Below are 12,709 nucleotides of genomic sequence, written 5' to 3' on the forward strand. Positions count from 1 at the left end.
AGCAGCTCATTTTTGTCTTAATCTTTTAGGTACCAGAATTGTTCTAGCTCTGAAAAATGAAAGGTGACCAAAATGAAGGACTCCAACCAGCTTTGTGTTGCATGTGTTGATTTGCTCAAACTTCCTAAATGAATTAGTGTACAGACTGCACAGCTGAAACTTGGCATCTGCTATTTGAGTGCTGTTGGGATAGGATTTTGGAAGCAGAGAAGGAAGCTAATCCTTTACTAATCTTCTGTACTTTACTGGATCTATTTTATATCAACAGTCTTTGCTTCTGTTGAGATCTGTGTAAATCAGAAACTGGGATTATAAGATCAATTATTATGACACCTAATGTCACCCCATCTGCAGGAATAGAGGGATTTAATTAAAATTGCTTTCTTGGAGAGGAGAAGCAAAAACCTTGATTCATTTGCTTTGCAAAATTCGGTGTCTATATAACTAACTCAGTAACTTATGATTGCACCTTAGGGGAAGGAGGAAGGTTACATGCAGTTAAGTGAAATTAACTTTCCTAAGACACTTGTTCTTTTTCCAGGGCTTCTGTAGGCATGCATAGTATTTCATAAAAATACAATTCTGTGTACTGTACACAGAAGTATAATTGGGAATGCCATTGCTTGAACATTAATGAAGACATGATGACGTATTTCTGCCACAGGACTCCATTGGGGAGCAGATTGTGCTTTCATCAAAAATAGCCTATGTAGCTCTGTAAACTTTTTTCTGTTTTGCTGGTAAATCAAGCCCTTGATCTAAAGGGAAGTAGTACACAGATAATGGCAGCATTTGAAACAATGCTAAATGCATGCTAAATACTGGCTGTCAGCTTTTCAAAATAATGTCACAATTTGTTCATGAATGCATCTGTGTGGGTGTGCATATTTGTATATCTGTATATGGAGACTAGGGCTTTGGGTGAAGAAATAAGGAACTTTGCTAAGGATTTTGAGAGGAGCTCTGCCACCTGGACTGGCTGTAAAAGAGAATATGTAATTTTTATGGTATGAACCTCAAGCCTCTCTGACTTCTACTATCCTGCTGCTTTTGGGTGGACTTAATGGCTCACTTTGGTGTCAGTCACACTTTCAATATGAGTTTCTTTTTGCTGTTCCTGGTTTCTCTCTGTGCCATCCTGCTTCTTTATATTTGCTGTAGGTGACACGGGTTATTCTCAGAATTTCACTGCCCATGAAAAAAATTTCTCATCGTCTTTCCAGACATCAATCTTTTCCTGAAACTCCCCACAAAATCCACAGGCTGGACAGGGAATTGAGTGGAATCTGAAAACCCTACCCTTTTCCATCCTTGTCATGACCAATGATTGTTTCCATGTTGTGGTAGCAGAATTGTCCTTGCTGTTCTGCTCAGCTTCTGTTTCTCACCACGTTGCTCTCCACTCACCATACAAGCTAAAAGGAAAAACATCTCCATGACTGTCCATGTCACCAATGTCCTGTTTGCTCAGATAGTGCTTTCTTGCCATGGTAACCCTGTGGAGAAGTCTACTCACTGTGTTTCAGGGAGTCTTCCAGCACTTCTGTTCATCCATCATCAATCTCTGTGTACGTGACACAAATACTAAGACCGGAAGCATTGGTAGGTGTTCTAGTTTGATTTTCTTTGTGGCACAGACGTAAGTTCAGGATAACACAATAGACTTTTGTTTCCAAAACATCTTGGTATAAGGATAGTATTTGACTTGACTTCTGCAGTTGATCCTCAGAAGATCTTTCTTTCTAATTGTGGAAACTCTTTCATGAGCAAATACAAAGGAAATACTAGTGTAACTAGAACACACTGTACACTTGTGGTATAGCTTCCCTAACTTTGCATGGTTTTCCTGGCATCAAAAAAATTTTTGTGAGAAGTTTCCTGCCTTTTCAACTTCATCTTTAAAACAGGAGTCGCAGTACTCAGTACTCTAGCATCCCATTGCCATGGTGGGCAGGTGTATTTAAATGACAAACACAAGTGTTCACCCGGCAATTGTGACTGGCCTGTATTCCGCAGCATTGAAAGAACGCCGACAGCCTTTTCCAGAGCTTTTCCATTACACAGTCCCTCCCTGTGTTATGGGGAGGAGGGAGTTGCTGATGTGCTGGCATGACTTGTTTGCTTTTTAGCTAGATGTAAATGTGGTTTTTTTGAATAAATTAAGTTCAGCAAGCACTTGCTACATCTGACCTTTCTTCATTAGTTTTTCAGATCTGTTTTTCTGTCAAGTCACCAGAGTACTAAAGTTAGGTCTGAAATTTATCTTCACTGAATATATGTGGGAACACTCATTTACTGCTTATATTCTATTGACAAACACTTCTTTGAGATGTAACAGAGCCAGCCCTGCATCACCTCGTCATGTACTTTACTGATGTTTTGTGTTACTAATTTTGATCACATAAGACTTTCTGTAGAAGTGTGGGAGTTAGCTACATTGTTCTCTCCTTCACTGTATGTTTTCAATTTCCTCTGCTGAATTTGAGGGATTTCCTTGGAATAGATAGGATGCAGGCTGTATTTTATATTTGTGTGCTCTGCTCAGCTGTTGCCTTACTGGGTAGATATCAAAGTCTAATCTTCTACATGAGAAGTGTTCATCATTTGTGTTGAAGAAGCACATGGGAAGGTGGTGAAGGGCATCTGTGTTCTCTTTCCTTGTCTTCTTTCAATCGCTTTAGCTGCAATTGGGTGGAGATTTATCTGACTTAATTCAGTGTAATGGTAATGAACTGCCATATGCAGCATTCCACTGGAAAGCTTTGTATGATGCATTTTCTTCTGTTATCAGCTGACGGGTTTTGGTGGCTTTTTAAAAGGGGCAGGCTTGTGCAGACAGATGGACAAATGTTGATAAAAATTAACTTGTAAAAAGCTGAAGAGCTGTCTGACCTACTGTAGTTCTCTGCTCTTCCTCTCCCATCCCACACATCACTTTAATCTCTGGGGTGCTAACCAGGTCGGGTCTCTGCAGAAGCTGCTGAGCCCATGGTTTCCTGGGCTTATCTCTAACCAAGGGACTGCACAGCCTTTCTGGGGCTGGAGGGTAAGGAGCTGGAAGTCCACCAATGTGTTAGGTATCACTGTTGTTTGGGAGAGGTTTGGTGGAAAAGATATATGTTTGTGGAAATCACGTGGTTTTGAAAATCATAATTTTAGCTGGTTTTAATCAGCTTTTGGCAAAACTTTGACAGAAATTGTTCTGATTGTCAGTAGGAACTAAGCCAGCAGAGCTTTACTTGTGATCTCTGTATTTAATTGCTTTGTGAGGTTGCAGATCGCCTCTGGCCCTGTGGCACTGTCAGTCATACCCTGACACTACTCCTATTCCCTGTATCTTTAACTCTCTGCTCCTTGCTGGCCCCGTCATCCATGAAAATAGCAGCTGTGAATTGAGCGTGTCAGGTGGTGCAGCAGGTTGGGGAACTGAGGCCAGAACAGGACTAATAGCAGACAAGAGCCTAGTCTCTCTTCCTGCTCCTGGGTATTTTTTTCTTACCTCTTACACTGGCTCCATTTTGCATGATGTATGCAGTTAAAAAGGTCAGTGCACTACTGGCTTAACACTTCATAACCTCTGATTTTTAATGCATTTAAGTGCTGCTTCTTTCAGTTTCCTCTAGGTTGCACATCTGGAGATAAAATCTCATGTGCTGATACATGGAGATAGAACTCTAAACCTGCACCCTTGGTTAGTTTTGCTCTATACAGTATATGTACACACATTTGTGCAACCTTTGAATAGGCAAATTGGTTAGAAAATCAGAGTGGTTTTGAAGCAGAAAGAAAAATTAGTCCTGGTCCCTGTGACTTATCCACCTGCCCAGTATCCTTTGTCTGCTTTCCTGAGGTAATAAGTGTGTCTGTCACTAGATTTCATTCTAGTTCCTGAGACTTATTTATTTTTTTGCTTTTCTTTTGATTTCAGGTATCTTAGAGTTTTTTCACCATCAATTGAAGGACATTGTTGAATATGCAGAACTGAAGACTGTTTGCTTCCAGAATTTGCGGGAAGTGGGAAATGCTGTCCTGTTTTGCCTCCTCATTGAACAGAGTCTGGTAGGTGCCTGCTGTGCTATTTTAAAATCCATCTGTCTCTCAAAATGTACTCTCATATTTTTGTTACTGACGTCATCAATAACAAGGTTGAAATCTGCGAGTTTGCTATTACTGATGTGCAGATGGGTAGAAACAGTTCCCTGTGCTAATCTCTTACAATCTTGCAGAGGCTTTCATATCTGTGAGACAGCAGTGATGCCCGACCTTGCTGGGTGAGAGACATTGCCTCTTGTATAGTACCTGAGGATCTAATATTGTGATCTTCACCATAAATTATAATCACATATAGTACTGCTGCATTCAGTCACAACAGAGAGAGTCACACTCTCTTTATGTCAGTGAGTTGTGCGTCTGGTACTGTTATATTCCTTTCCTGCATGCCATTCCTGTTGTCATCACAAAGTTAATGTGGACATCCTTGGACATCCCCCTTGTGGCTTTGATGGCTGACAGTGGTGCCTGCTCTGGCAGACTTTCATCTGTCCCAGTGCGAATGAAGCTGTGAAATGTGTCCAGTCTTTCAGCTGGTTCTGATATATCTTGATTCTACCTCACACTGTGCAAACCTGCCCACTGCTGAAGGCACAGTGCTACAGTTGCTGTTTATTCCTACCTCTAGTTTTCTTTTCCCATTCTTCTTCCACATTATTATTTTTTACTGTTCAAACAAAATGGCCACCCCCTGTCATTTCTTTGTCTTCAATGCTTTTGGGTGCTCACAGAGAGAAAGGTGGGCATTGATAATGGACCAGAATGGCAACAGGTGTGCTGCCTTCCCTTTCTTTATCTACCTTGTGCTGTTGAGACTTGGGTGGGGAGTCTCTTCCTGCTGTGCATACAGGCACCCTGCCCAGGCTGTGCAGGCTCACAGTGCTGCCGAGGTTGGACATCACACAGAGATCTTTGCTGATTGCAAACCAGCCACGTCATTTCCTCAGCAGGCTGGATGGGGGCCTGCCGTTGTACAAAAATAGATCCTCATGGAAGATGACTTCTCTAGGGTCTGTTAAAGCTGTTGATGTTAGATAATGTAATGGAGACATGCTGTTCCTCAGAGTCCAGCTTGTGATGTTAGAAGGATCCCTCCCTCATGGGGGAGAGTAATTTGAGGGCTAGGTGACAAGCAGCAAACCTCTATTCAGTAATGGCATGACTGAAACAGAATGAGAAACTGTATTACTTTGGATTCAGGCTGAGTGGGTATGTGGTAAAAGGCCAGGCAGGTGAGGGCCCTAACTCCCTCCTGAGAGGATTGCTTGATGGTGTACCAAAGTGACACCAGCGTGGAGGTGCCTTCTTTGGGACACTGACTGGGTTACACTTGCTAGTCATACACCTGTATTCACTGCCTCTCCTCTTGATTTTGCCCTCAGTCATACCCCAATGTCCTGTCATGAAATTCCGTATTTTTTCCATTCTGGTCATCCATCATAACTAATCTAGACTTTACCACAGTGCAAAGTGTAATTCTGAGTACATCTCTGCTAGTGAGTGGGTCTTGTTCATCTTGACTGCCTAACACGTGCATTTTCCTGGTATTGACATCAAGGAATTAGACCTGGAAAAGGCACATGAGCCCCAGTACCCTGGCCTTGCCGAGAGTATAGCTGATGAACAACTCTTCTAATATTAGTGTTGAGGGATTACAAATTAGTAGGGCCTCTGCTTCAAAAATGAGGAGAGTGTCTTAGCAAAGTCATGCATCTGCTTCTGGTCATCTCTGCATTTTCTCTGCATGTACATACAGCAGCCAAGAAACAGGAGACATCTGCTTCCCTTTTTCTCTGTCCCTAAAGATGTAAAATACTTCCTAAGACATGGTTCACTGCTGCTATGTGTCTCAGCCTGCCTGGCAGGGAGATGCTCCCACAACGATAAGCTCCCACTAGGATAATGGGTTGTGGCTTTGGTAAAAATAACCAAGCAGTGAGTCATCTTCTTCCCCTCTTTGTCTGCGCAGGAGTCGTCTGCCACTTTCCCAACGAAATTACTTATTCTGCATCAGTTTATTTAATAATTACCCTGCCCTTTATGAACTGGTAGCTGAGGGTGGGAGGAGAGTTGCTGGAGTTTGTTTGGGAATTCAGGGTAACCTGATGAAATCAAATCGTCTTTTGGAGTGATCCATGAGGAGGGAGCGGGCTCCCTGAGGTGGTGACGGAGGCCGGCTGCCCTCTTGTGTTTCTACAATGGCATCGGCCTGCATTTGGAATTCTGTTGTGGGGTCTGGTGTGGTTTTGGGATTGATTCTTTGGTCCTAAATGCTTCTAATTTTCTTTTTGTTCCAGTCCCTAGAGGAAGTGTGCGACCTGTTGCACGCGGCACCATTCCAAAATATCCTGCCCAGGGTTCACGTCAAAGGTAAGGGTTAAGTGAAAATACTTTCTTTGGGTAATGTTTTCCACTTCCCCTGCTGCTGCTGCAGTTTTGGTAACTGTCCCCAGACACCCTTTACAACACCACTGATAGTTGCAGGACAAAGGTAACAGATTGAGGTCTGTTTGCCTGGCTGAAAAAACAAGTGTTTTTTGGCAAGGCTCTGTGCAAATTACAAGAGGAAGAAGAGGAATGCCGTGATATGGAAAAGCAGGATGGATGCCCAGGGCAGTATTATCCTGCTTTGTGGATATGGTGAGAGGCTTTTCTGAAGCTGCAGTTCAGATTATAGGATTGTCAGTCAGATGGAGTAGGTTTGATCACACGGGGTGCAGGAAATCTGTCAGCAAGTAAGTAAATATCAATGGTTCCTGGTCCCAGTAGATTTTTCACATCCTTTTTACTAAACTGAGTATGCAGTAGTGAATATTTGCAATATTACTTCCTTTGGTATCTGTTCTCCTCTTTCATCAACAGAAAGTGAGCTGTGCCCCCCTGCCCCCCCACGTTTTCTTCTTTCTGTGTTGCTCCTCTGTCTCCTTTCTTCTCCATTTCTTGCTGCCAGAGCAGCTGATTTGTTCTGCTTGGAGAAATCTCATCAGCTAGAAATCTGTGAGAATGTTTCCAGGCTCACAGCAGCTACTTGCATTTCTGCATAAAACTAACCAGACCATTGTAAATGGTATTTTCCCATTTGCCAGAGAACATTTCCTATTTGCCAGTGTTGGGGTGCCAGCTGCTTTTTCAGCCTTGCTATACACAAGATTCCATCCTCATTATACTTCACCTTCTAGAGACAAGCATTTTATGCATAAGGACAATTTAGTTGTCTTAGTACAACTAGGGGTCAAATATGTCAGCAGCAGCATAATAGAGCCTTCTATTCTTCCTTGAATTTAGTTAATTAAATATATTTTACTACAAATCCTTCTTTCTGTATGCACAAGTAATGTAACATTTTAAAATATAAATGTATATTTTTCTAAAAGCGTGTTGAAGATTAACACACTCTTTAGAACTGAAATTACCTATAAAAATGGCACACAGAGTTTTCTTCCTCACTGAATAAAGATTGGGTGAAAATAAGAATTTTCTTGATTAACTGCAATTTATTAGTGCTCTTTTTTTTTTTTATTTTCTTTCAGAGGGTGAAAGACTTGATGCTAAAATGAAGAGACTGGAATCAAAATATGCTTCACTACATTTGGTTCCTCTCATTGAAAGACTTGGCACACCCCAGGTAATCTCTCATTTGTGTCAGAGGCAATTCAAGAAATCTCTGAGCACCAGAAAGCCTGTCCTGATAGCTCTGTCAGAACTTCAGCCTGCACATCCAGCTTGTTCATACATTTTTTTTTTAGATCCATGAATTTGGTAAATCTGTTAAAACTCAGAAGTTTAAAACATTTGAGAGGGGAGTGAAGGTGACACGTTTTGGGGGAAAATCCTAATTGGCATGTATGTTGCTATGTGATACCCTCCCAGTGTAAAGTCCAGCCTGGGAGCTACTTGTGCAAATTTCAGCAAAAACAATCCATTTTCTTGTGCACCTGTATATATATTTTTAAAACATTCTTTTACTCTTTCAGCCACTCATTTAGAAACTCTTGGAAAATGAGCTGTCATTTGAGTTGAGTGCTCCTGGAAACAATGACCAAAGAGAACATTTTTTAACTGCCTTTGCAGCTTCAGCGCTATTTCCCTTTCTCTCAGTGTGAGGGCTGCATTAATTCCCTGTAGAAGTTTACAAGTGGGTGAGATGTGAATAGTAGAAGCTAAGCACATAGTGGTCTGAAGCGAACTTCAGACTGCTTTCGTCACCATAGGTGCTGCAGTTCAGTAGGTGCCGTTGCAGTAGGAGAGTTCTTGGTGCGATGGCACAAGATGGGACAAGCCCTAAACAGCATTGCCTCCCTATGGATTTTGTCTGAGCCTGTTTGTGCTCTCTTACGAGCTTTCCCATCTTGAACAGCAGCAGTAAAGGAGATGTGTAGGAGAGCACAGGCAAGACGTACTGCTCATACTAGCAGGAGAGCACAGAAGTCTTTGGTTTTGCTTTCCATTCAGACACAGATTCTTTAAACTTCGCTGAGACAAGTCCAGGACTAGTATTACTGCAGTTAGTGTCACTTACTTTCAAGCCTGTCTGCTTCTACAATTTTCTGTGAAATGTTTTTTCCACTCATCTAAGCCCCAGGTTAGCAGTCGCTGACCTGACTCGGATCAGGAGATATTTCTCCTAGAATAAACCAAGTGAAAATGGAAAATGTATTTATTTTTTAAACTAAGATCTTGTGGTCAAGTGGCTTTTACAAGGATTTTGCTCTTTGTTTCTCTCCACCTTAGCAAATAGCCATTGCAAGGGAAGGGGACCTCCTGACCAAAGAACGCCTCTGCTGCGGCCTGTCCATGTTTGAGGTTATCCTGACAAGGATCCGCTCCTTCCTGGATGATCCCATCTGGCGCGGGCCCCTGCCCAGCAATGGGGTGATGCACGTGGATGAGTGCGTGGAATTCCATCGCCTCTGGAGCGCGATGCAGTTCGTCTACTGCATCCCTGTGGGAACGCACGAGTTCACTGTGGAGTACGTACTGCCAGCTGCCCGCGGTTCACCTGCGGCAACAGTGCTTAGCTTGTCCTCCCTGTCAGTGGCAGTGGGGCCGGACAGAGGCGTTTGTCTGCCTGCCTGCAAGAGCTTAGTACAAAAACAAGGAAAAGTGCTGCCATCACTGGGAAGGGCTCATAATCCATGAACACAGATACTATTGTATCTTTAATGAAAATAGCCCTCTATTTTAAGTATTGCCAGTGTACAATGAGTGATCCCATGACAAACAGGCCCTAGCACGTGTCTTTCAATAGGGCTCATAGCCCTATGGATGCTCAGCTTAAATAAAATAAGCAGAACATTTGTGCATCTATTTCTAACAAGTATTTCTTCTCTGAATTAAAAGCAAGAATGAGCACTTGGAATTTAACATGATTAACATGAGTTAACCAGGAACTGTTGTTTGTTTTTAGTTTTGTTGAATTTGAGAATATCCTTATTTTGAAAAACTGTTGAGCTGTAACGTGCTTTTCACTGAGCAATTAGAAAACAGCATAGGACATTTGCTTCCTTTCATGCCTGCAGCCTAAAGGAACAGAGTGGTGTTGAATTCCCACTTTGTTTTCTTGGAAAGCATTGTTTCCATTGAAAATGAAATGTAATGACACAGGAGTCTAATGGGGAGTAAAAGTTTTTGGAGTAACTCTACATTATGTAAAATTTGTGGAGGGGGGGCTTCTGGTATTTTTTTTTTTTAAGCATCCATTTGAATCGCTTGTGATATCTGCAAAGAAAATTAATATACCAGAGCTTTTGCTTTCTAGATTAATGTCTAGCATATTTATTATTCAGCATAATGTCTGATTACCAAGCGTTTACTGTAAATAGATTTAGGTGAAACCTGCTCTGTGTGATGTGTTTCTTGTTTCAGGCAGTGCTTTGGAGATGGCCTGCACTGGGCTGGCTGTATGATCATCGTGCTTTTGGGGCAGCAGCGTCGCTTCGATGTGTTGGATTTCTGCTACCACCTGTTGAAAGTCCAAAAGCACGATGGCAAAGATGAGGTTATAAAGAATGTGGTGAGTTGAAAACATCTGTTCTGTATTCGCTGCAGTAAGAAAGAGAGCAACAACTCAGAGCTGTTTGTGCTCAAATGCAGTGTAGATGTAGCAATCGCTTTTAGAATGAATTGCTGAAAATGAGGGCACCAGAACTTTCAAAACAAAAGATTAAGGCATCAATACTGGAGTGTGAATGCTGATCAAGTAGAATTCTGATGTCCCGCATATGTGAGATTTTCTTAATGCCTTCCATCTCATCTATGTGCATTCAGATAATGATAAGGCTGCTGTAAACTGAATTTCTTTGTACCAAAAGCAGCACTGTCAAAAACCAAAACAAGCCTTGGATTTCCATTGGCTTAGCAGTGAAAGGGAAACATTGGTAACATTGCTCAGAGAAGTGAGGTAACAGCATTTGCTGCTTTTCTGTCTAAGGCTTTTTATCTCCAAAGCTAATTCCTGTGTGTCTGGTTTTTTGATGTGTGCAGCCTTTGAAGAAAATGGTTGAGAGAATTCGCAAGTTCCAGATTCTAAATGATGAAATAATTGCTATTTTGGATAAGTATTTGAAGTCCGGCGATGGAGAGAGCACTCCTGTGGAACACGTGCGCTGCTTCCAGCCACCTATCCATCAGTCCCTTGCCAGCAACTAGACTTCCCACCTGATGATACTTTTTGCACCTATTTAGGCTAAAAGTTTAAGAAAAAAACCCCAAGGAACAAAACCCACACCAACAGTTGTAAGGAATACTCTCATCTGCATTTTTCAGTATGTCTGTGCCATTTGAGTGGTGCACTGTCCTCTCCAGTCTCCAAGCACAGTAACTGTATACAATCCATACTTATTTTTCTAGACTAAAATTTTATACACTTTGATTAAAAGCCTGTAAGATTTTTGAAATCTCTTTGCATTCCTGTCCTGAGGTGGCCATTTTAGACTGGACTGGCATAATTTTTCCCTGAAGTTATCAAAATAATGGCTGTGGAGGATAAAAAACTGGGTTCTGTAGAAAAAAATTTTTAGAAATCAATGCATAATTGTTTGTATTAGAGCCTTAACTGCTTAATTTGCCTTTATTAAAAAAAAATTAAAAAACAACGAAACAAACTCTGCTGGTGCTTTGTGAATAATTTTTGTAGTCAGTTACTGATTATTTTTCCTGTTGGCAAAACTATTCTCTGAGGTTATTATGGACTAATTGAAGTGTTTGTTTCAAAGTTATTTGACATGGGGGTGACCGAGAGTATTCTGATCTTTCCAAAAGGCAGTAGTTTGATTGATTAGAATGGGGACTGTTTACTTTTTCCTAATGAGAGCTTCTAACAGAGTTTATATTTTGGTTGGATACATAAGTGTGTACTCAAACACCTTTACAAGTGATAAGGAATTGCTGACTACAGCAATCAGGTGTAATCTTTCCCAGTACATAAATTCTAATGATGTTAATCATGATTTACTTATGGAAAATATTTGTTTAATTACACTTGCTGTATTATGCAAACACTGCATCAGTAAAATTGTTTGTAAAACTTTACAACTGTAAAAGTTGAATTTTAAAGCAACTCATTCAGCCAAAAGTAGTAACTCCTGCTTGCTTACTCCAGGGTCCTAGCAGAGTTCCTCAGCTGGCTGTTGGGATCAGCCCAAACCAAACATGAGTAAAGGATGGCCAGAACAGACACAGACAGATAATTACATGTTTTACCCAGGATATGGATATCTGGAGATGTTACTTGGTTAGTGTTTCTAACCCATAGTGTGAGATCAAGAATGCATCCCTTTGAGAACCTGTTCTTCCCCCTTCCCTCTTACCAGTTCATGATTAGGTTACAGCACATCTTTTCTCCTGCTCAGCTCTTTCCAGATGCTTCACAGCCATGGGATTGAGTCCAGTAATGGGTAGAAATGAGCCTCTGACAGAGGAAGTATGCAGGAGGTGAGCAGTGTGTAGGTACTGGGGTGGCAGGGAATTGGATTCTGAGGAATGAAATTAACTTAGATTTCCTCAGCTAAACAGAGGATGGAGATTTGCCAAGCAATCTATAAGCAAGTTTCCACTGTCACAGGTTTTTCCAGGACATCTGTGCTTGAGAGCTGCCATTCTGGAGCGGTGTCTGTTTTGAGAGCACACACAAGGCTGCCCACTGCGTGGGAGACACAAGTAAGAAGCACTTGTGCTTTGTTACACCAGCTTGTTGCAGGATTTCTTGTACAAGGTGTTGAACAGACAGTTTTCTTTAAGAAACATTTTTAGTTCTCAGAAGAATTCTGGTCAACCAGATTCTTCCGTGTGCTTCAGGCTTTAATTACGTACATGAACAACTTTCCTAATTTGTTGAGATAATCATTGGTTTAGGGATGTCTTGCACACACGAAGCTTTGGCTTGGCACTATGGTGCAGAGATGGTTAATTAATAAAGCCTGTATGCTTAAGAACTATTTAAAATAAAAATAACTAGTCATGATATTAGTAAAATAAGTTCTAATTCTCACCAACTAACTTTCAGCAGTAAGAGGACTGGTCTCTAACATCTTAAAACTACTTTTTACATACTTTCTGATCACTAAAAAGTTCAAGAGAATTCAGACATTAGTTCTAGGAATTTTCAGCAGCATTAGACTTGATAGCAACTCAATCCTCTTCACCTGGTATAACTTCTTCT

General features: G+C 41.3%; 1 protein-coding gene across 3 annotated transcripts in view; it reads left to right on the forward strand.

The window, feature by feature from the left end:
• The window catches only part of CYFIP1 (cytoplasmic FMR1 interacting protein 1), a 74,729-nt gene extending 63,576 nt beyond the window's left edge, over positions 1-11,153 (forward strand). For all 3 annotated transcript variants that reach the window (XM_064646187.1, XM_064646186.1, XM_064646188.1), the window contains 6 exons: positions 3,929-4,059; positions 6,348-6,420; positions 7,581-7,675; positions 8,782-9,020; positions 9,916-10,063; positions 10,534-11,153. In XM_064646187.1, coding sequence (XP_064502257.1) covers positions 3,929-4,059; positions 6,348-6,420; positions 7,581-7,675; positions 8,782-9,020; positions 9,916-10,063; positions 10,534-10,698 — 851 coding nt within the window. In that variant the 3' untranslated portion in view covers positions 10,699-11,153. The remainder of the gene's footprint in view (positions 1-3,928; positions 4,060-6,347; positions 6,421-7,580; positions 7,676-8,781; positions 9,021-9,915; positions 10,064-10,533) is intronic.
• The last annotated feature ends 1,556 nt before the right edge of the window (positions 11,154-12,709 follow it).

The sequence above is a fragment of the Pseudopipra pipra genome, chromosome 2 (genome assembly GCF_036250125.1).
Source record: "Pseudopipra pipra isolate bDixPip1 chromosome 2, bDixPip1.hap1, whole genome shotgun sequence".
Lineage (NCBI taxonomy): Eukaryota > Metazoa > Chordata > Aves > Passeriformes > Pipridae > Pseudopipra > Pseudopipra pipra.